The sequence below is a fragment of the Anser brachyrhynchus genome, assembly GCF_964034855.1.
Source record: "Anser brachyrhynchus genome assembly, chromosome: 18".
Lineage (NCBI taxonomy): Eukaryota > Metazoa > Chordata > Aves > Anseriformes > Anatidae > Anser > Anser brachyrhynchus.
This window is the reverse complement of record NC_137711.1, coordinates 7381090-7403237: the sequence shown is the minus strand read 5'-3', so window position 1 is coordinate 7403237 and position 22148 is coordinate 7381090. Positions and strand designations below refer to the sequence as shown.

At 63.5% G+C, this 22148-nt stretch overlaps 1 protein-coding gene across 7 annotated transcripts in view; it reads left to right on the top strand.

Moving 5' to 3' along the window:
* Nucleotides 1-22148, top strand: part of CASKIN2 (CASK interacting protein 2) — a 34550-nt gene that overhangs the window by 5566 nt on the left and 6836 nt on the right. For 4 of the 7 annotated variants that reach the window (XM_080560736.1, XM_080560735.1, XM_080560739.1 and 1 more), the window contains 12 exons: nt 16065-16116; nt 17862-17959; nt 18072-18217; nt 18352-18447; nt 19245-19375; nt 19594-19702; nt 19833-19941; nt 20259-20353; nt 20433-20550; nt 20791-20973; nt 21403-21524; nt 21990-22071. In XM_080560736.1, the coding sequence (XP_080416862.1) occupies nt 16065-16116; nt 17862-17959; nt 18072-18217; nt 18352-18447; nt 19245-19375; nt 19594-19702; nt 19833-19941; nt 20259-20353; nt 20433-20550; nt 20791-20973; nt 21403-21524; nt 21990-22071 (1341 nt within the window). Of the gene's footprint in view, nt 1-15750; nt 15949-16064; nt 16117-17861; nt 17960-18071; nt 18218-18351; nt 18448-19244; nt 19376-19593; nt 19703-19832; nt 19942-20258; nt 20354-20432; nt 20551-20790; nt 20974-21402; nt 21525-21989; nt 22072-22148 lie in introns of those variants that run through there. The other 3 variants (XM_080560738.1, XM_080560737.1, XM_080560740.1) reach the window with 3 other exon arrangements.

Sequence of the window (22148 nt, the reverse complement as noted above, 5' to 3'; positions counted from 1 at the left end):
GCAAGGCCACCTCGCCAGCCCCGGTTGCTCCCTATCCCTTACACTTCCCTCTCCCTCCTCCCGCCCGCACCATGCGAGCAGAGCGTTTGCTGCTCATTAAAGCGCCTTTTCCATATGACAGGCCGAGATGCCGATTTTTACTTTTTTTTTTAAATCCCTCTAAGAGTCCTTCTGCTGTCTCAGTGGATTCGGAGCTCCGTCACTGTGATTAGCCCTCCGGGACTTCCTGTGCCTAAAAAAGTCACCGCACGTAAGCAAGAACCGAGCGCCAGTCCCGGCAGCGGGAATTTCAGGGACGCGGTGCTTAATATGCACCGTGCGCAAGCCCTCGGCCCCACACAGGCGCTGCCGTGCAAGTGGGTCACAGCACCTAGCGTTGTGCGGGGGGGGACGACAAAGTTTGGGTTGGGAGGAGCGGGGCTGGTGGAGCAGCCATCCCGCCTGCGGGAAGGGGACATCGGGACACCGCCGTGGTCATCCCTACAGCCGGAGAGGAGAGCGGGCTGCTCCCGCTGCCCTGGCCGCGCTTTGTTGAGGTTCTCCTGAGCAGCAAAGAAATGGTTCCTCTTTTTAATTTCCTTCCCTCTCCCCTCCCCTCCGCGTCTGAGCGCCGCAGAGTTTAATTGAAATTGTTAAACGACCCGTCACGGCTTTGGCCTTTTTCCCTGGCGATCAATCCCGGCCCTGCCTGGCCGCGCTCGCTAACAATGCCCCGGCCTGGCCGCGGCGGCCGCGTGGGGCACAGGGGCTCGAGCCGGGGCCGCAGGAATCCCTGCCACGGGGTGACGGCTCCTGGGGCCGGACGGGTGCCACGGTGCGTGGCGAGGTTTGCGTGTCCCTGTCCCAGCTGGTGGCGGCAGCAGGGTGAAGGGGCAGGCGAGGGGGGCGAATGCTGGGGGCTTTGTCTGAGGTGTGAGCCTTACCGCCCCGCCGATAGCCCGGGACTGGAGGTGCCGGGGAAGAGAACAGGAGCTGGGCTCGCTGTTTGCCTTCCTTCAGGGAGTGGTGGAGCTTTTTGTTTAAATGTGCATGAAGTGCAAAGAAAGGGCGACAGCTGAGCAAACTCGCGTTAAACTCAAGGACAGGGAGCGCAGCCTGCCCTGCTGGGGCTTCGCCCGCTGTCCTCAGCCTGCCTCTGGCCCCTGTCACCAGCCACACCAGGGCTTTGGGGACTCCCAGACCTCAAGAACGTGGGTGCCTGGGGTTCAGATCCTCCTGGGGTTCAGATCCACCTGGGCCGTGACCTAACGAGCTGTTAAACACAAGCAAAGCTTCTGGAGCTGCCTGGGCTGGCTCCCCTCGCTGCTGCATCCCGGCAGCACAGGGCACAGCAAGGTCTTCCTGTGCCAGCTCTCGGCTGCTGTCACCCATCCAGCTGGGCAGGAGAGGGACGATGGCTGGGAGACCGCCGCGGGCAGATGTGGGCTAATTCGCTCCCTGCCTCCCCCTTAACTTTCCTCCTAATCCCTAGTAGCTGTATCAGCTTAAGCCCCGAAGCGTGAGGTTTGATATCTCTCCTCCTATTTGTTAGCCTTTGCCACCGGTGCTCTGTGTCCCCGTTCTTGGCAGAATCACCTGCCCTCCCTCCGAGTCCTGCAGGATTTTTTCCTTGTCTCGGTGGCAGCAGGTCCCTCGGGCATGCAAGGAAAAGGTCGCTGCTTTCCTCGACCCAGGAGTTACTTTGTGATGGGGGTGGATGTGCCTTCGTGCCAGCCAGCCCAGCCCACGCTCTATCATGGTGTCCTTCAAGGAGGACCGTCCTCCCCTTCACACCTGCAGGGAGGTTTGGGTGGTGTGGGGAAGAGCCAGGACCTGCCTGCGGCGGGATCGTTATCGGTTCAGGCTCTGTCACACCCCGCTGCTGGTGGCACAGGGACTGCTGGGCACCGTGCCCATTCCGGTCCTGCCCTGGGCACTGCAGCTTGCCGGATCCGGCTGTGCCACCGAGCCAGCACACCGCCCTCGCCGTGTCCCTCGAAGCCCGGCTTTCAACGAGGAGTTCCCGAACATCCTCGGCGAGGTCCTTTCTTCCTCCCCGCGCCTGCTGTAGGTCTGACGGGCTGGACCGGCTGCACAGCTGCGTGCGGGCTTGGAAGGGCCACAGGCATGCCCGGGGCCGCCACGAGCAGTGCCGAGAAACTTTGCCAAAGCGGGCAAAGCTCCTCGTCCCCCCGAGAGCCACCGGGACAGCCCGGCCGGCGGTGGCCCCGCGCCGGGGAGCCCCCTGCCCCGCAGCCTGCCGAAACGTGCTTTCAACCAGCCTGCGGTGGGTGGGAGGGGGAAAAGGAGGCTTCAAAGGCTCCTGCGAGCGCGGCGCGGCCGCCTTCCTGCCGCGGGGATGGCGGCGAGGCTGCAGCTGCATGGTACGGAGGGGGGGGGGCCCTCAAATCCTTTCCTCCTCCCACGGCTCCTGGCCTCTCCGGGGGGGTTTCTTCCAGCAGCCGTGTGCCAGCCTGCAGTTTGCTTGGTGCTTTTTGTTTTTTTTTCTTGTTCCCCCCAGCACGCACTGTCATCAATCCCGGCTGCCCAGCTCGGGGGGGATTTTATCCCCTTCTCTTTTTATTTTCTGGAATGACGAGCCCCACGCAGGCAGCGGCAGCGAGAGGAGTGAGGCCGCGATCGCTTTTCAAAGCCGGCCTCTGCCGGTTGTTGTCTTTGGACGGGGGCCACAGGCGGCCCTGCCGGGGCCTGGCTGCCACCGCTGCACCCGGAGCAAGCGTCGCCGCGCCGAGCGGGGAGATAAGCCCCAAGCAAACAGTGTCACGAAGGCAGATGGAGCAGCTGGTGGGAAGGTGTCACCCAGCCCATGGGGCATGGCCTCGGCGTCCTGCCCCGCTCTGTACCCCATCACCCCATCCCGGGTCTGTGTTTCTGTCCGCATCCTTTGAAAGCCCTTTGGCAGGGCAGTCTTCAACTCCTTGCTGCGGCCTCTGCCACCTGCAGCTGCTTTTTTTTTTTTCCTGTCTGGGTGAAATAGTGGGGAGGAAAAAAAGGGGATTATGATGGGGAGTTGTATAAGGGACGTGCAGGGGAGCTGCTCTGGAGGTGTTGCTGCTTTCCCCAGGGGTTGGCCAACGGCTCCTGTGCATCCCAGGGATGTGTCCATCTCTACGGGGGAGCGGAGCCGTGCACAGGGCCGGGCTGGCTGCGTTTGGGCTGACAGCAATCCCCAACACAGCAGGCGGGAGGCTGAGGTTTGGGGCGGGAGAGGGATTTCCGTCACTCGGGCATCTCCCGGTGACTCAGCCCTGGCCACAGGGCTCTGCTCTCCCTCTCTGAGAGCTGCAGAGGCCGTCTCAGCTGCCTGGCCCAGAAACGTGGCACGATTTGGGTGCCGACAGCTCCGAGGCAGGCGGGCAGGGAATCCCAGAGCAGCGTGGGACAGCGCGTGCCCGGCTGTGGGAGGCACGCAGGCTGTAACGGGGACAGCGCTCCCCGGGGCTGCTCCCAGGCAGGGGAGGAGATGCAGCAAGGACACCGCTGGCACTTTGTGTCCTGTCCTCCTTCTGCGTGTCTGGGACGTGCAGGGGGGGCACGGGGGTGGCAGCAGGGAGCTGCGAGAAGGTGGAAGGAAGGCTTTCCGAGCGGCAGCAACCGAGCTGGGGGTGCTGTGGTGGCCCCCCCGGGACAGGGAGTCAGCTCTGCGGAGAGAAGCTCCCTGGTCAGTCTGTGGTGTGGGAGCGGGGCCTGCAGGGCTGGGGTCTCCCGCTGGAGCTGATGGCTCTGCGAGCACCTCTGCTGTGCGCTCTGCCACGTGCCTGGAAACAGCCCCACACGTGCCCGTGCTCCCTGGCTTTCCGCCACCCAGGAGGGAAGCTGCTTCTGGATGGAAACCTCGCCGTGCTCCTCCTCCTCCTCGTGCCTACTGGGGCTGAAAATCTCGGCTGTGACCTAGAAACGCCACCCGGAGTGTCTCCAGCACCCCGGGCACTGGCCCTCTTTGGAGCGGGGACAAGGCCGTCCCCAAGGACTGCGACCAAGTCAGCAGCGCGACTCGTGCTGCCTCTCCACCGCGCTCCTGAGGCCGAGGGTGGGGAGACCGTTTCCCCAGGCCGAGGAGCGAATTACCCAATTCCAGCACCTCTCGAGGAGGATGGTTTGCAGCTGAGCTGGCTGGGAGCGCCCGGCAGCATCCCGGCAAAGGCCGGGAAGAGTTAAAGAGGCGCTCGGTGCCGTGCGTGTGTGTGTGCATGCACGCGCCCTGCTTTGTTTTGAAAAGCGCCTCGGCTGGCCTGGCCCCGCGCCAGTCCCGGGGCCGCCGCTGGCAAAACGCAGCTTCGGCAAAGAAGTATGAAAGGGCAGAAACTAAATAACAATAAACCACCTTTTCTGGCTCCTGCGGCAGGCAGGGGGTGGGGAGCCGAGGGGCGGGAGCGGCGAGCTTGCTGCTTTTCCCCCAAATTGTGCCACGGATTCTCCCCCAAAATCAACCCCTGGCTGGAGAGGCGAGGACCTGCCTGAACCTTGGGCCTCACCGAGGTGTCCCGGTGAGTCACAGACCTGTCTGGAGATGCCCGACCTGCTTGGAAACGGCTCTGCCAGAGCGATCTTTACCCTCCTGGGGAAGGGCAGGACGCCCTCGCCCATCCCTCGCTCCCGTCGGATGCCCGGGGCCGCGGCAGCCCGCGTGCAGGGTTGGGGGCGCGGGCACCGCGAGCTGTTTGCAACCCAGGGAGAGCGGCTGGAGCGGCAAATCAGCGCCGCTTCGATGGCAAGATAAGGGAGCAGGGCCGACCCGTGTGTGCGGCAGGTATGCGGCTCCTGCAGCATCGCAGGCTTGGTGCAACACGTTCCGGCTGCGCTTCCGCAAAGCCCTGCCAGCGCCGGTGCCGCTCCCCCAGGAGGCCCCAGCCAAATGTGTGCAGGGAGCGCGCGGGCCCCCCAGCGCCGCCGCGCAGCCCGGCCCCTGCCCCTGCCCGCCGTGCTCGAGCAGCCGGGATGGGCCGAGCTGGGGGCGGCTGCGCCGTGGGGTGCGAAAACACCCCGGGGTTTCCTACCACTGCCCTTGGCTGCAGGCACCGGGGGCGATGGTTGCGTAAGGCGCCCTGGCCTTCCCGTCTCGCAGAGGGACTCGAGCAGAGCTCGTGGCCCGCAAGTTGGCGGCCGTGCGCAGTAGAGAGGGGATGGCTTGGGGTGCTTGAGCTCTCCAACCTTGTTCCCTTGGAGCAGCGGGCTCAGGGTCTCCGTGGCCCCTGTTCTTGCTCCGTCCTTCCCTCCCCTCCTCTGGCAGCCCAGCTCGGGTCTTGATCTCGTCTCTTTGCAAGGACGGGTGTAGATAAGGGGGTTTTGGGCTTGAGCTGAGTTGGGTGCAAACACCCCTAGGGAGAGCACAGACTGGGAAACCCTCGCAGCTTTCCCCCCGTCTTTGGAGGCTTCTTCTCTGCCACCCCTGGCACGGCCGGGACACGCCGTGCAGCAGCAAGGCGACGTGGGCGCCGCTCACCTTGGCAGCTTCCAAAAGGGGCCAGAGTCCTCCGTGGTGGCTAATCATTGCCTGCGGGGGGACGCGGTGCCCTGCGAGCCTGGCCAGCGGTGCAGGGCAGCGGGGAGGGCTCTGGGCTCCAGCCCAGACCGCTCTGGTCACCCTGAAATACCTCCGGCTTGGTTTTGTTGGGGCTGATGTGGTGGGAAGGGCTGCTCCCGTCTTCCTCGAAGGAGCTCCCGGTTATCCTGAGAGGTTAAAAAGAAGGGAAAGGCTCCTTGCAGGGGAAGAGGCAGCGGGGCACGGGGCAGCCAGGAAAGCCCTGGCAGCCAGCAGGGATTTGAGCTGTCCCTGGCCATTTCCTCGTTAGTAAAGCCACGTCCCAGAGCAGGGCTGAGTTTTGGCCACGTGAGGAGGTGCCGTGAGACAGTTCCTGCTTGCAGCCTGGCTTTGTGGCGCGGGCACGTGGGTTTTGGCTCAACCCCATAGCAGCTCCTTGCCCCTCACGCGTGGGGGCCCCCAAACTTGTGTTCCCCCGGGCTAATGCTCCCCGGGGCTGGCGGAGCTCCCTGCCTCAGAGCGTCTGTCCTGCGGGTTGTATTTAGCAGCACGTGCAGGGCTGGAGCTGCTTCACCTGGAGCCTGGAGTGGGTGGGGGTCTCCTCTGCCTCCCCGCCGAGTTGCGGCTCTGCTGCACCCCGCTGCACCCCGCTCCAAATGCCTGTGGGGCCGAATTCACGCTGGAGACAGCCCCAAATGTTTTCCTGGCCGGGGTGTGTGTGGGATGGGGGACACAGGAGCCAGAGGAGGGAGGGCTGGTGCGACGGGGTGCCTTTTGCCCTTTCGCTATGAAAATGAGCCGATGCGACCCTTTTTCCCCCTTCGTACCCCCCTCTTTCTCCTAGCCACCCCCTCCGGCGGGCGCTGCGAGGCGGCAGGCGGGGTTTTCTGTGCTCGGCTCCCAAGTCCTGCCTTTGCCGCCAACTCGGGCTTGCCGGGGCCGTTCCCGACACGCACCCGCCGTGCTGGAAAGGCGTAAACAGATCAGGTTCCCGGCAGGGGTCCAGGGACCGGGCAGGCCTTGGCTTGTGGCCCACCACCGCTCGGTCACGTTGGGGTGTGGGAAGCACCGAGGGAGAGTGCTGGGACCACGGGGACGGGCCCTGACCCCGCTGTAAATCAGCCCGGGTGCGTTATGTGGTATGCAGGGGGGGGACAGGACTGCTCCGTACCGCCCTTGTCCCCAGCTGGTCCCCGAGCAGCTGCTGGGTGGCTCCGGCACGGCTGTGGGGCCACAAACCCAGGCTGGGCGATGCGAGGAACCTCGAGCAGCTGGGGTGCAGGGAGGGCAGGAGCGCGGTGCCTGGAATAACTCAGCAGCCGCCGAGGCCCAGGGCGGGATGGGCACAGAGCCCCCGACGTGTCCCCGCTCCGCCGTGGGGACAGGGGGACACCTCGCCCACGACGCAGGGCATCACTGGCTGCCGCAAGTGTTTGTCGGGGGAATTTGCTTCCACCTGCGGACACGCAGCGTGGTGTGGGGCACCACAGCCCTGTGCCCCGGCCGTACGGCTGTCTCGCCTCTCCTGACCCCTGCGGGGCACCGGGGAACCCTTTGCTGGTGCAGCTAGGTGAAAATGTCCCTACGGACAGGGACAGGCAGGAGAGCAAAGGTGGGTTCTCTCTCGGGCTCACCCCAGGCTGGATGAAGCTCGGCCCGTGCCAGGTGCGATGGATCCTTCCTTTCCCCTTCCTGCGGGCAGTTTCCTCTTGCCTCGGCGCATGACCTTGTGCAGGGAATGAGGGCGGCGAGGAGACGTCGGTGCCCGCCATGCCCGAGCTGTTCCCGACTCACCCTTTCCTTTACCCGAGCTGGGGTTTGGAGAGGAATCCCTGCCGGCCCTGTGGCGCGTGCCCTGCCATCCCCTGCCGCCTGGGAATGCCGAGCTGCTGCTGTTCGACAAGATCCCGTTGTTCTTTCCCAGCGCAGGTGCCACCGGTGGCAGCAGCACCGCGGCACCTGCAGGAGCTGGGGCTGCGCAGCGTCCCCAGGGCCAGCAGGAGCAGGATGGAGGCTGTGTTTCGGCTCCGTCCAGGAGGGAAGGAAAAGGTTTGCTGGAGCTGCTCAGATCGGGGTTGAGATTCGGATCAAGCTCTGTGCACTTGCTTGAAGGTGGTTGTGGGAAGCAAAGAGCTTCTTCTCCGGTCTTGCCAACCCGGAGAGGCAGCGGCCCCTTAGGGGAGGGAATCCTTGCTTCACAAGTAGGGAAAACATCCCCAGACAGGGTCCCGCTGCCTTCCCCATCCCCTGCACAGCCGAGGCCGCGCATGTCCCGGGGGACCCGCCGGCGCGTTCCTGAGCGGGGCTGGCTGGCAGCAGCGCCGGCTCGCGGGGTCAGAGTTGAGGAAAGGCATCCGTGAGGTATTTTTAAACACTTGTGACTTCAAACCCCGTCCGCACAGCCGCGAGCAGCGGTTTGAGGTTAGTGCTCGGCTGCGGACGGCCGATTGCCCGGGGGTGCTGGCAGAGGGGGTGCCTCGGAGCGGGGAGATTCGGATCCCGGCCGCTGCAGCGCGGGGCCTGGGCCCTGGGAAGGGGCGACAGTGCTCGAACCGTGGACCTTCTTTCTGGGTGACCTCGAGCGAGTGGCTTCACCTCCCGGTGCCTCTCCTCCCATCCTGTGTGTGCCTTGCCTAGATTAGAAAGCATCCAGGGTGGGGACAGTGGCTCCGTCTGCCCCGGCAGCGCTGCTCCAGGCACACAGCCACTTCCCTCGGGGCCAAAGGGTGAGGAAGTCACAGGATTTCCAGCCACCGCATCGCTGCGTGCTTCGAGGACCGGCTCCACCGGCCGGAGCGGATCCCAAATGCCGGCTGCCACGTGCAGGGGACAGAGGAGCCCCTGTGGGTGCCGAGCTGGGGCAGACGGGGACAGAGCAGAGCGCCTTAGGGCAGCACCAGCCTGGTCCTCCTGCCTCAGCCTTGCCCTGCCGTCCCCAGGAGTTACACAACGTGCTGCAGCCTTCCGAGCTGGATCCTCACTCCAGTCCCTTGAGCTCACAGGGTTTTTGCCGCTTGCTCTTGACTGCTCTCATTTTTATCTGGGGCTCCTCGTTGGAACGGTAAAATGAATAGTTAGGTGCTCCTCCGGAGCGTCAGAACCCTCCAGGTGTAGGTGGGTGGCTGCGTCCCTGCCCGCCCTCCCTAATTAACAGTTGCTCAGCGAATCCAGACCGACTGACCTGCCCTAATCCTCCCGTGCGAGGCGAGCCCTTCAGCTGCCTGCTCCTGGTACTCGCTCGCCTCTCACGTCCGCCACCAAGCCCGGCCCGTGGTGGCAGCGGGGCGCACAGCCCCGGCCCCAGAGGGGCACCCGGAGGTGCCCTGGGAAGAGGATCCCCCCCTCAGGGCTGCCTCACGCTGCTGCTGAGGTTGTTTCCCTCGCCCGGGGCTCCCTTTGTGCTCCCATTCATGCTGCTCGCGTGGTCCCCCCACATCCTGCTTCCCCCCTTTCTTCCTCCCATTGAGCGTCTGCCCGCCGGAGTGTTTTTCCCCAGATGCTAGGGTTTGCCATTTTCCCAATCTGAGTCTGCACCAGTTCGTTCTCTGCTGCCTTCCTAATCTCTCTGAGGCCCTTTGTATTATTCCTGTCCGTGTCGAGCTGCCCAGCAGCCCCCACGGATTACATTAATGTGCCGTTTACTTGACATCTCCTTCATGAAATCACTGAGGGTGCTGATGCGGCCCCTCTGCCTGGGCACCCGCAGGGACCGGCGGCCCCTTCCCCGGCTCCTGGCAGGGAGTTCACGCTGGACCGGCTGAACGGGAGCCAAAGCACGTTGGTAATGCCAGAGCAGGCCCTCTGCTGGCATCTGCACCCCGCAGCCCCAGAGGTGTCCCCGGCGTCCCCTCGGCACAGGTGGGGCTCGGCACTGTCCTTTCCGGGGCGGCCGCGGGAGCCGCACTTGGCCGCTGGCCCCCTCCGCTATCGCCCCATCTCTTCCCGCTCCGGGAGGTGTCCTGTCCTTTCGGAAGGATGGGGGAAATGGAAAAGGCTCCACCTCTTCCCTCGGCAAATACAGCTCCTCTGAGTTCACATCCTGCAGAGCGAAATAGCCAGGTCCCAGCAGGGACGGTGACTTCACCTCCCGGTAACGCGTTTCCCCGGCCAGCTGGGAAAGGAGCCTCCGTATCTCTGAAGGAGCCGCCTGGCTTCCCCCACCCAAAGTTTTTACCAGCTGTTTCCATCCTGACAGGGGCAGGGGGATGCAGAGAAAGATTTCGGCTCCGTGGGGAAGGGGAGCTCCCGTTCGGCCACGGTGCGTCGGGGCTCGGCCACGAGGCTGGGGGAGCCCCGGGGCTCGGGCGAAGGAGTCGCACAGGTGCAAACCCCAAGGTAGCACGGGGAGAGGGAGCGAGCACCCTTCTGAGATCCTTCTGAGATCTTTCTGGGGGCCCCAAACCTGGAGTAGGAGCACATGTTTTGCTTTTGCAAGGAAAGGGGTGACTCCAGACACATTTTTCCAAAGGGCTCTTGTGGCATTGCTTCCCCTCCTCGGTGCTGGCCCCCTCCATCCCCACCAAGACGGCGAAACCTCGGGGTAGAGAGGCGAGAGCTGCACCTTCCCCAGCTGCACGGATGGGGACAGGGCTTCCGACTTGGCTTTTCCTTTCATTGTTCTGAGCGAGTCTGCTTTGAACGAGCTGTGTGTTTTTTCCTGCTTTGCTTAGAGGGGGAAATGGCAGGGGGGAAATTGGGGGTCTGGCTGGGGGTCCCTGCGGATGGCTGGGGCCGTGCTGCGGGTGAGGGATGCCTGGAGTCTGCGCTGCGTGGGGATGCTGCCCGCGCTGTTTCCGACCTCTTTTAAATACTTCATTGTTGGATTTTCCCTGTGAAAAGCCAAAGAAGGAAGAAGTCTGTGGCTGACTCCAGGGTCCTGCTGCCGTGCCCCTTTGTTCGTCAGTGGTTGTGGGTTCCCCAGACCAGCCTGCGGAGGAAGGCAGAAACTTTGGGCCTCTCAAACTCCTCTGCTGTCTGCTCAGAAATGGGTTTGCGGCTCCTTCAGTGCAGCCTGTGCATGAGGGGACCCAGTGGGGTGCTTACAGTGAGACACGGGGCTACCAAACCCAGGAGCGGGGCTTGTTTGTGCCGGGCATTGTGCAGCCTCTGTGGCATCAACGCGCGCAGGGCCGTGGCCAGCTCTGGTGCAGCCTGCGCCTGGCTTTGGAAGGTTTCTCAGTGGATAAAGACGCTAATTATCCTCGAGGAGTTGCCAAGACACTGGGGTAGGGAATGAGGAGGGGTTCCCAGCCACCTTGCTCTCTCCCGTCGCCATTTGCCGTGTCGATGGGAATCTGCCTCCCCGCTCGCAGCCTCCCTGCCCCTGCCAGTTAACCCAGTGGCTTTGCCCCAGTCGGACGCACCCCGTGGGCGCCCGGCTTGGCAGAGGAGCTGCTTGTCAGCGTTGGCTGAGAGCCCGTTTAGGGGTGCTGCGAAGCCTCAAACCCCGGCACGAGCCATTCGTGGGCAGGAAGGCGCTCGTGGCATTTGGGTGCTCGGCCGGGTGTCGCAGGCAGCAGCACCCTGGCACCCGCCGCCACCCTCCCGTCTCCTCAGGGAAGATCGGGGGCTCCCTCCCACCGATCTTGCCACCTTTTTGGGTGCGGGCTGGTGGCTGCGGCAGGCAGCCAGGGTTGGGAGCCTCTGCTTTCACCCAGCCTTTGTCCCAGGCTCGCTGGGCAGCTTCGGTTGTGTCCCTTCATGTCGCCGTGGCCGAGTTCCTTCCCTATCAAAGCGGGCGAATCTCTTCCGAACCAGTCGGGGAACAGCACTTCAAATAGCACGTTTGCTGGGCGGCCGCGCCGGGAGGAGCTGGGTGTGGGTGGCCGCGGCGGACGTGCCTGTGGACAGAGGGGTGGCGGGAAGGGGAGGATTCCCGCAGAGGAGGGATGGATGTCACCTCTTCACGGCTCATTTTCTCGGGAGACACCAAGTCTGCCCTGAGCCCCTGGCCCAAACCTGCTGCAGGCCAGGGCAGGGCTGCTCCGGGCCATCGAGGCCGGGCGGAGCAGGTTGGGTGAAGCTGCCACCTCCTGCCACCTCCGCCTCCAGCCCCACGAGGTCCTGGCTCCCTGCAGGAGGCGGCTGGTTAGCTCCTCCAGCCGGTTTGTGGCCTCAGTGGGGACAGTCCCCTGGCAGATTTTATTTTCCCGAGAGCGTGTGTGCTCACACTCGGTGCGTTCAGAGCGCACAGCTCCGCTCCCGCCTCCCGTGGCAGCAGGCACGCATCCCTGCGGTGCCCAGACGGAGCACAACGCACGATGCATCGGGTGCACGGTGCTCGGGGCTGGGTGTTTGGGGCTGCTCCTGGCTGGTGGTACGGGGATGCTCAGGGTGCAGGGACACCCAGGCCTGCAGCGTGGGGTCTGTGCCACGCACGGATAGCGCCACACAGTGAGGGAGCTGTGCTGCGGCACACAAAGTCGTGGGGGGTCACAGCAGGGGGAAGGCAGGCCTGCTTTCTTGCACCTCAGCAGGTCAGGAGCCCCCAGGGGACGCACGGCAGGTGCCCGGGGTGTTTGGGTATTTCCCTCCCCGGCGTGACGTGTCCGGCAGGGCCGTGTCCGTCTGCAGCGCAACGCGGGAGGGCAGAGCGGGCGTCCTTGCAGGGCCGAGGTCCCCGGTGAAGGGCGCGGGTGAGTCACGGTGCCTGGCGTGCTGGCACAGGGGGTGCCGGCAGGGCTGGGCGAGGGCACGCCTGGCTCCACGCAGCCGGCGCAGCCGGCGCCGGGCGAGCGCCCCAGGGGGGGTAAATACGGGTTTGTGCCGGGCCGGCTGCCAGCGGTGTGCTGAGGCACCCGCCCTGGCCGGCTGCCCCCCCTTGGGTGCCCCCACACCCCAAGAGGAGCTGAGCACAGCCCTGCATCGCCATGGCAGGGAGCAGCCCAGCCCCACGGGGAAACCGAGGCACGGGGGCAGCGGCACGTGGCCGGAGGGGGCCGATGGCTCCGGGGAGCTGCTTCGCAGCACCTGCATGGGGCCGTGCCACCCCGGGCACCCCCCCCAAGCAGGTGTAAGGCAGCTCCCTCCCAGCCAGCGACGTGGGGACTGGAAACCGCTGTGAGCAAGTGCCCGAAACGCTGAGAAGCAGCACGTTCCCCCGGCTGGGGTGCAGCGATCGGCCGCGAGGGTTGTGGCACCGGATCGTAGCGGAGCCTCCGCCACGGCCGGCGTCCCGAGGAGCACGTGGGCCGGCATTTGTAAGCAATTTGCTGGAGCTCTCTGGAGGTGTTTCCTGCCTGCCGCTTTGGCAGCGAGTCGCCGCACAGAAGCTCGCTGCCTTCCCTTGAGGCCTCGCTCAGCCCCGGCCGGCGCTGCCAAGCCTCGTCCTGCCCGGGCAGGAGCAGGCGAGCGCGAGGGGCGCGGATTGGGGCCGGCGGGACCCCCAGGAGGGGCACGGGGCTGAGCACAGAGGATGCACGCGTCCAGAGTTAACCCTTGGGGGGTGCAGAGCCGTGCTTTTCCCTGGAAATGTCCCCATCGGGTTTTTTTGCCTTTTGGTGTCAGATCCACCTTTTTTCTGGTCTTAGCTCAGGGTTAATCCTTCTGGGACGGGTGCGTGGTCCCTGCGGGGAGCAGGGCTGTGGGCCAGGCCCGCAGGCTCCCTGGCCCCGGTGCAAACCCAAAGGAGGTGACGAGGCATCCGAGAAGGATCCGACCACCTGCCGCATCCCGATGCCGTGGCTGGATCAGCCCTGCTCAGCCTCGCAGGGTGCTGGGTGCCTGCTCCTTCCCCTGCCTGCGCTTTATCTTTCATCCTGGCTTCAAACCCTGCAGATCTCCAAGCAGTGATTTACCCAGCTACAAAATGGGCATGAATTCCTTCCCTTCCTCACCAAGAGGTCATTTCCAGAAGAGCCCCGAAGGCAGAGACTGCTCCCAGCTCCTCTCTTTGTCCCTGCTGCCTGCCCCACGTCCTGGAATTGCTCTGCCGAGGACGGACCGTGCAGGGCTGCCGGAGTGGGGAACTAATTTGAGGAATGTTGCTTGGGGAGAGGAGCAAAAACACAGGAATTTGACCGTGCAGATGCTGGCTGCTGCCGCCACAGGGCCACAGGGACACCCGCTGCATCCCAGCCCGGCTCACCGGACCCCCCTGCCCAGCCCCAGCCCCTCACAGGAGATTTTGGGGGCAGTTCTCCCCATTCAGATAGCAGGCACTGCTCAACTCCAGGACCAGCTCCTGCAGGGCGTTTCTGCCCCTCCTGGCTATGTTTTTGCTTGGTGGGCACCTCCATCCGTCCCTTCTCTTCCCTCCTTGCCCACCTGGCTCGGCTCTGCCACTCCTGCCCGAGGGCACGGTGAGGATCCCTCTTCCCCCTCCCCAGAGCCCCAGCTGCAGGCGCTGAGAGCGAATCCCTCCCGGACTTCATTTCCCGGTGCACCGAGCATCCTTTGGGACTGCGTATGTGTAAGCCCTAATTAAAAGACGGGGGTGCTGGAGGCCCGGCATGAGAGCTCTGCTTTCAGCTCCAAAGTTACGCTGTGTTATGCTGTGCCAAAAAGGTCGCAGCTCTCTGCAGCATCGGGAACTCCTTCTTTATGGCATGAAAACCAGAAAGCATCCCTGACCAGCCTCGTCCTGCGGCCGAGCAGGAAACACCAGCTCTGTGGGCATTTCCGTGCTGCCAGGCAGCCAGGGAAGCCGGTCCGGGACTTGCTCTGAGTGATTAAAGCTGGTGTCGGTAACTCCGAGTTGAGGAACCCTTCATTTAGTCTTCAGTTTGATCTCTATTGCGTCCTCTGGAAATCCCCCAGCAGCTTCTCAGCTCTTCCTGCTCCCCGTTTCCAGGTTCTGTCAGATTTTCGGCTGGGGAAGATGAGAACTTTTCCCAGAACAGCCAGCAGCCTCCCTGGCTCTGCCGGGTGCCCGGAGCGCGACCCTGGCTCAGAAAACACCTCTGTAAAACGCACACCACGGGGTTCGGTGTTTATTGTCTCTCTGTGACTCAGATGAGAAGTGGCCGGCTGCTTTACAAGTGGAATGTTATTTTTTCCTAAGTGTCAGGCCCACGGCCCTGGCTGGGCAGGGAAGCAGCCCCTCCGTGCACGCCACCGCAGCCAGGGGAAGCGGCTTTTCCTTGAGAGAGACCCCAGATCCTCGGGTTTTGGGCAATAAGGGGCTGGAAGGAAAAAGGCAGAGCACCGCTGTCCCCGGGAGCAGCCTCCTTCAGAGAGCCTTCGCACTTCTGCGTGGCTGCTGCTTGGCACGGAGCTGCCCGCCCCGGCGCTGGTGAAGAGCTAATTACGGTGATCCCATCCTGATCTGCTCTGCTGTGGCAAGAGTCACGAGTCCTTCACCAGCAGCCACTCAAAGCCCATTTGGAGTTAATTAGGCTGTTTACAAAACATTTTAAATTGCAGTAATGAACGTGCACCATTACTTGGTTTCCTTTTAATTATACATTTGCATGATGAATGAGCCTGCCCCCTCTTCAGCTCTGCTTTCCGGCGGAGGGGCTGCGCGGCACATCTCAGCTGCGTGGGGGATCTGCGTGCGAGACGGGCGGAGAGGCTGGGAGAGGAGAGAGGGGAGGAGGAGGAGGAGGAGGAAGAGAGGAGGGCTGCGGCACCGGCCCCGCAGGCCTGCCCTGCTGCAGGGGAGGTGGCTCCTTCCCCAGGACCCCACCACATTTCAGCGGCGCTTGAGTGGCTGCTTCAGCCCAGGCTGATAGCCCAGCTCCCAGACTTTGATTTTCTGTAGGGAACGACACAAACCTTGCAAAGCATTTAATCCTCCCTGGCTCGGCAGCGATGGGGCTGCCTGGAAAAGCAGAGGAGGAGCGGCCGCATTTCTTGCCCCCTGCATACCTTTCCCTTTCTTTCCCTTTTTACTTAGCACATGAATTCCAGAGATGTTAATCCGCTCTCAACCCCTCGGTTGAGAATAAAACGTCCTCTCTGTGTGGGAGGAAGGAATTCATTCGAATTAATTGCGGGAAGGAGCGGGGAGACGGGGGGCGCGCGCACGGGCCTGTGACGAGGGTGGGGTGAGCGTCCTCCGCCGCTCGGTGGCCCCGCAGAGGAGGGGAGGGACGGGCAGGAGCTGGGGATGTCCGAGGTGGCACAATCCTCGCATTCATGGCCGGAGGCTTCAGCCTCTGCCCGCGCCGTAAAAATGCCAGCCATGTGGTCTGTGGGCCTGGCCTTGGCGGCTGCGGCAGGCAAGGACAGCGAGTGGGGGGCGAAACGGCTCCGCTCAGCACTTTTGGGGTGCCGCTGCTTATAAAAGGAGGGAAGCGACGTCCCCCCTCGCAGGCTGGCAGGAGCTGCGGGGTCCCGACCCATCCCGGGGCCGTGGGGGCGCGCAGAGATGGGGCAGGAAGGACAGAGGGAGGAAGAGAAGTGAGCTAGAGCGGGCTCGGCCCGTCAAGAGGGTCCGTGGAGGTGAATCGTGGAGGCGAAAGCAGAGCAGGAGAGAGGAGCCGTCGCGGGGATGGGGCAGGCGCTGTTCTGCGCGCTGGGAGGTCAGCGTGGCCGCGGGACGTGCTTCGTGCGGGGCACCGGGAAGGGGGCTCCCATTCAGCCCTGTGGGGTGCGGGGCTCTGCCTCTCGCCCTGACCTTCGCCTCTTTTCTCCGCAGAGCTCCTGGGATCTGCCAAGCGCCTGAACGTGAACTACCAGGATGCGGACGGGTGAGTGCTCCCCGCTGGGTGCTGGGCGCCTCCCGCCTCAGCGCTTGCACAGAGGAGGGGACGGGTTTGCTCGGGGCAGCTCTCCTCAACATCCAGTTGGTTCTGCCTGGGTATCGTAAAGCTTTTGAGGTTAACTGCTGAGCCTGGAAAACACAACAGTATCCCGAGGCAGTGCCACTTCACGAAGCCAGGGCAAGCCCTACAGAGGCAGAGCCAAAGCCTGCGTGGATCTGAGCTAAGGGCTGCGCCCAGCCCATCTTGCGCGGGTGCTTTAACAACAAAATTCTTCTTAAAGCACTTCTGCATCCCCCTCTGTAGGGCTGGGGGTAAAAAAAGGGTGTAAAATGTGCTCAGCCAGTGCCCTGTGTGCTGAGTGCTGGTTAACGCAGAGCGGAGCAGCCGTCCATCCAGCCACAGCGCATGCACGTGCTTGTGTCTGTGTTTAATATCCCAAGAGCAAAATCCCTTCATTCGGGGGGTTAGAGAAAGAAAAGATGAGGTTGCTAAGTGACCACAGCATATTTGTGTAGCTCATCACTTCCAAAATCCAGGCACTTAATAAGCTTGGTACTGAGAGTTAAGGAAACCACAAAGGCCCATAAAGTAAATAAGCGCATTATTCTTATTGAATTAACTCTGACCCGTAAGTTATTAGCACTGGTTTATGTATTATTGTTGTACCTAATTTCTACATGTTTTCTTTCCGAGGACTCTGGAGGAGGAGGTGTCAGTGATGAGTCCTAGCAGGCCAACAGGGGGTTGAAAATGTGCAGGATGGCTGTCTTAAAATAATACTATGCAGATGGAGCTTAATAGAAAAAAAATGTAATAATAGAAGCGATGATCTGATTCTGATAAGGCACAGGGCTCGCGCTCGGGCGGCTCCAGGAGGGCTGCTGGTGCGCGAAGGGTCCGTTCCCCTCTGCAGGGCCACATGTGGTGTTGGGGTTATAAAAAGCACCGGTGGGTGTGCCGGGCTTCCCTGGGGGGCGGGGAGGGGGGCGGCGGGGAGGCAAGTCCCATGCACGTGGGGCCACACCGCGCGCCCCTCGGGAAAGCCACGCTGCTGGCGGTGTCCTCGTCCTTCAGAAGGGGTGGGCGAGTGTTTGCGCAGCCCCCAGGGCTGGCTGGGGGATTTCCTCCCCTCCACGTCCTTATTTTGGGCCGGAGGTTTCGGCATGGGCTCGGTGGTGCAGTGGCTGTGTTTGGAAGAGGGAGCAGGCCTCCCTGCTGCAGTCAGCCCTCCCGTTAGCCCAGAGACCCCGCAGGGATGTGAGGATACCCTGGGGCGGCGGGGCGGGAGGGGAGCCGTGCTGGTCGGGCTGTGTTGGCGGTGTGGGGCTGGGAGGCTGCCGAGCCCTTCGGAGCCTCCCCGGTGGTGCAAGAGCCCTGTGCTGAGCCGTAGCCCTTCACGTGACAGCACAGGGGGAGCACGCTGGGCAGCCAGGCCCCTTTCACAGCCCCGAGACACAGACCTCATTCATTACCAGCGGCCTCCCCCGCTGTGCCGTGGGCTCCCGGCATCCCTGCTGGCACGGGCAGGGGGACGGCGCAGGGACGGCCGAGGGCACGGAGAGCACAGAGGGCTTTATCTCCTCTTTGCTCTGGGGAATCCCACGGGCTGACTCTGGGAGCTGCGTTTGGAGCAGAGTCAGGAGGGACGTAGCCATGAGCCGCCCCGGTGCGTGTCCCCATGCAAGGCAGGGGCTACAGGGACAAGTGCCGAGCCCTGCCTTGTGCCGTAGGTTCTCGGCGCTGCACCACGCGGCCCTGGGCGGCAGCCTGGACCTCATCTCGCTGCTGCTGGAGGCACAGGCCACCGTGGACATCAAGGACAGCAACGGTAAGGGGTGACCCCCTGCTGCACCCTGCGTCTCCGGCAGCCGGCTCAGCCGTCTGAGCGACCCCAGGGGGCTGAGCCATATCCTGCCCTGCTGAGCCCTGTCTGCCCGCAGGGATGCGCCCCTTGCACTACGCGGCCTGGCAGGGGCGCGTGGAGCCGGTGCGGGTGCTGCTGCGCGCTGCTGCCTCTGTCAACATGGCCTCGCTGGACGGGCAGATCCCGCTGCACCTCTCGGCGCAGTACGGCCACTACGAGGTGGTAAGTGAGAGGCGGTGCCACCCCGGCGGGGTCTCTCTCCTGCCGGTGAGGGTAGAACCCCATCGCACCGGGCAGGAGAAGGAAGAGACACAGGGTGGTGCTGAGCCCCCCATAACCACGTTGCTCCCCCGCAGTCAGAGATGCTGCTGCAGCACCAGTCCAACCCCTGCCTCATCAACAAAGCGAAGAAAACCCCCCTGGACCTGGCCTGTGAGTTCGGGCGGTTGAAGGTGAGCACCCTCCCTCTGCCACGAACCCCAAAGCCTGGCAGCAGCACCCGCCTCCTCCCATGGCTGGGCAAGGCCGGATCCTGAACCCGTGAGCTGCGGGTTTTGCTCCAAGCCTCGCAGCAGGGCAGCAGCAGCGAACCTGGGCGTCCCAGCTCCCAGTTCCCTGCAACTTCCCCCCACCCGCCCCAGCTTTGCTCCCATTTAAGCACAGACAGGCTGAGCTCACTAATCCCCACCAGCCCGGAGCGCCCAGCTCCGCTCAGCTGCTCAGGATCCCGGCGTGGTTTGTGGGGACGGGGCCTCCCCATGCCCCGGAGACCCCAGCCGAGCCAACGCCGTGGGGCTGGGCTGGCGTGCGGCCAGCCAGACTGTCTCGTGCCCCCACCAGGGAGGGGAGCAGGGGCATATTTCCATTTCTGGAGTATCTATAATATCTGCAGCTATAAACAGGGCAGTAAAAATAACTCCTCTGTGCCTTTGGGCTGCCCTGTGATGCTGAGAGTCGCTCTGGGCTTGGAGAGACTGAAGTTTTTTAGGGCTTGGTCTGAAAAGCCTGATTATGGGAAGACTATTTCTGGCTGTGCTGACCTTCTCCAGCCCCTCACAACAACGTGGCCCCTGCCAAGCTCTGTCTGGGCCCCGCCAAGCCCTGGGGCTGTGGGATGGACGGGAATGGTGTGATAGGGAGCACACAGCCGGCCGTGGCAGCAGCAAGCTTGAGCCCCGTGCTGGGATGTTGTGACGGGGACACCTACACCTCTGCTCACCCCTGTGCCCTACCCCTGTGCCCTGTGCAGGTGGCCCAGCTGCTGCTGAACAGCCATCTGTGTGTCGCCCTGCTGGAGGGACAGTCCAAGGACGCGACCGACCCCAACTACACCACCCCGCTGCACCTAGCAGCCAAGAATGGGCACAAGGAGATCATCAGGTAACCCCCGCCAGCCCCTGGCACTGCCCGATGCCAAAACAACATCATGTCTTCTGTCCTGCGTCCTCCTAAACCCTCATCCCTGTTACAGGCTTTGGGGGCTCATCCCCAAAGCCTCAGCGGTGCAGAGGGCTGTCCCGTTCCCATTGCAAGGCAGCTGATCCCCCGACCCCTATCCGTGTGGCCTCCCGTTCATGCCTTTCCCTCCTCGATTCCAGGCAGCTGCTGAAGGCTGGGATTGAGATCAACAAGCAGACGAAGACGGGCACAGCCCTGCACGAAGCTGCGCTCTATGGCAAAACAGAGGTTGTGCGATTGCTGCTGGAGGTGAGCACCAGGGGACAAACCTCTCAGGTTTGGCCTTCACCTCCTTCCCATCCCCTCGGTCTCTCCACCCCCCGTGGGGTGGCTGCTGCTGCTGCAGGCTCTGGCGCTAACCGCGTCCCCTCCTGCGCAGGGCGGCGTTGACGTGAACATCAGGAACACCTACAACCAGACGGCACTGGACATTGTGAACCAGTTCACCACCTCGCACGCCAGCAAGGACATCAAGCAGCTGCTGAGAGGTGAGATGGGGCCTGTTTGTGGCCAGGCCCCGCCTGGAACGGAGGGGGACTTCTCCCTAACATGACCTGCCCCGTGCTCCCAGCTCCCCCTAACAGCCCTAAAACAGCCGAGCTGCAAGTGTCGGTATCTCAGTCCCATCGTGTACGCTCCCATTCTCTGTGCCAGCAATCCCCAGAGATTGAGTCCTTCCTGCAGTATTAATGTTCTCTTCTCCCCTCTCCTTTCTCTTCATTTTCTCCTCCCGCCTTTCCCAAACCTCTCTCTTGCTCCGCTGTGCTCTGGCACCTTTTTTCTTCCCTCCATCCCTTGTCTTCAGAGGCATCAGGAATCCTGAAGGTCCGAGCTTTGAAGGATTTTTGGAACCTCCACGACCCAACTGCTCTCAATGTCCGGGCAGGAGATGTCATCACGGTGAGGCTGCTCCCCACTCCCTGTCCCCTGTCCCCGCCGCTGCCTGGTACCAGCCCTGTCCTCCTCATCCCCACGGCAGGTCCTGGAGCAGCATCCCGATGGGCGATGGAAGGGGCACATCCACGACACTCAGAAGGGCACCGATCGTGTCGGGTACTTCCCCCCCTCCATTGCCGAAGTCATCAGCAAACGAACAGGTCAGTGGCCCTCCTGGGTGCGTTGTCCTGGTGTGAAACCATCTCACCCTGCCCAGCCCTTCCCACAGGACAGGTCCCTGTTGCACCGGCTAGCTAGGGGGCGGGGAAAGAAAGGATTCTGGTGGGCACAGGGGGTCGTATGACTGGTGGGGTGGAAGTTTTGGGGTTCGAGACTCAGATACCCCCCCTTGCCGCCTCCTGCACAAGCTCTGACCACGCGTGTTTTGTCTTTGAATGCAGGCATGATCCTCCCCCGCATGGCACCCACGCACCAGCGCCAGGGCCCCCCCGGGGCCCTCACGGCACCCCCCGGCGGGCTGCAGCACCTCCCCGACGAGTGTCCGCAGCAGGCAGCCCCAAGCATCCCAGCACCCTATGGCCACCTCACCCTAACCCGGACGGCCCCGGGCCCTGACAGCTCAGGTCAGGGGTGGGGCTGGGGAGGGAGAGGGGCCGGGGACCTTCCCCTGTCCCCAGCCCTGCCTGCGCAGGGGACGTGGGGAACACTTTCCTTCCACCTCCCGGCAGGAAAGCAGCCAGACAAGAGGGAGCAGCCACAGGGCAAGGGAGTTTAGGGGAGCCCGCAGAGCAGCCCCTTCCCTCCTGGAATCCGTGGCCGTGTCCCCAGATCCCATTTCCCCTTTGTGCGTCCCTTGCCAGCTGAGGTCACCCTGTCTGTGCTGTGTGTGCCGGGAGGGACTGATGCATGCTCTGTGGCTGGAAGGATCTCGTGGGAGGCTGTTTTTTACTGGTGTCACTGCTGGCATTCGGGTCCCTGCTGGGGACCTCTGTGCCCTGTGTCAGCACCAGTCCTGGGGCACTGCTGATGACCTCCCCTTCTGTCCTGAGTAGCAGGAGACAGGAACAGCGTGGGCAGCGAGGGCAGCATCGGCAGCATCCGCAGTGCCGGCAGCGGCCAGAGCACCGAGGGCACCAATGGGCAGAGCACCAGCATCCTCATCGAGAATGCCAGGGTAGGTGCCAGCCCCTGCTCCCCACACGTTGCTCCCCCAGCTCCACCTGATGTGGTGGCAATGGGGCCCAGCACGTTCCTGTAACTCCCTGCACCTCCTGGCAAGGAGGGGGGCCGCAGGAGCTGAGCACCCCCCACCAAGCATGCATTTGCTGCTGGGACTCAGCGGGGGAATGTTCCTGGGGCTGGAGTCTCCTGGCTGCCCCAGCAGCACAGCTCTGGCCCCTTGGAGAGGGTCTGAGGCTGTGGTTCGTCCCGTGTAACATCTTCACCTCATCCTGTGTCACCTGAGAGGATAAAAAGGGCCCTGGGCCACATCCTGCCCAGATCTCTCACTAGGGGCCAGCCCTTTGCTGGGTAATGCCGTAATGCTGTGCTGAGCTCCCAGGGGTGCAGGGCAGACCCCCTGGGGACAGGGCCCTCTCGTGAGGGATGTCCCTCCCCGCCTCACTCTTCCTCTCCCCAGCCGCTGCCCTCCACTGGCGACGACCTCCAACAACACCTTTTGGGATCGGAGCCACGCAATGGGCAGTTGACTTCCACAGCAGGTGAGGGATATCCCAGCACCATGGGGCCTTGGGGACAGCTGTCCCCCAGCCCTGGGGGCTGCTCAGTGCCCAGGTCC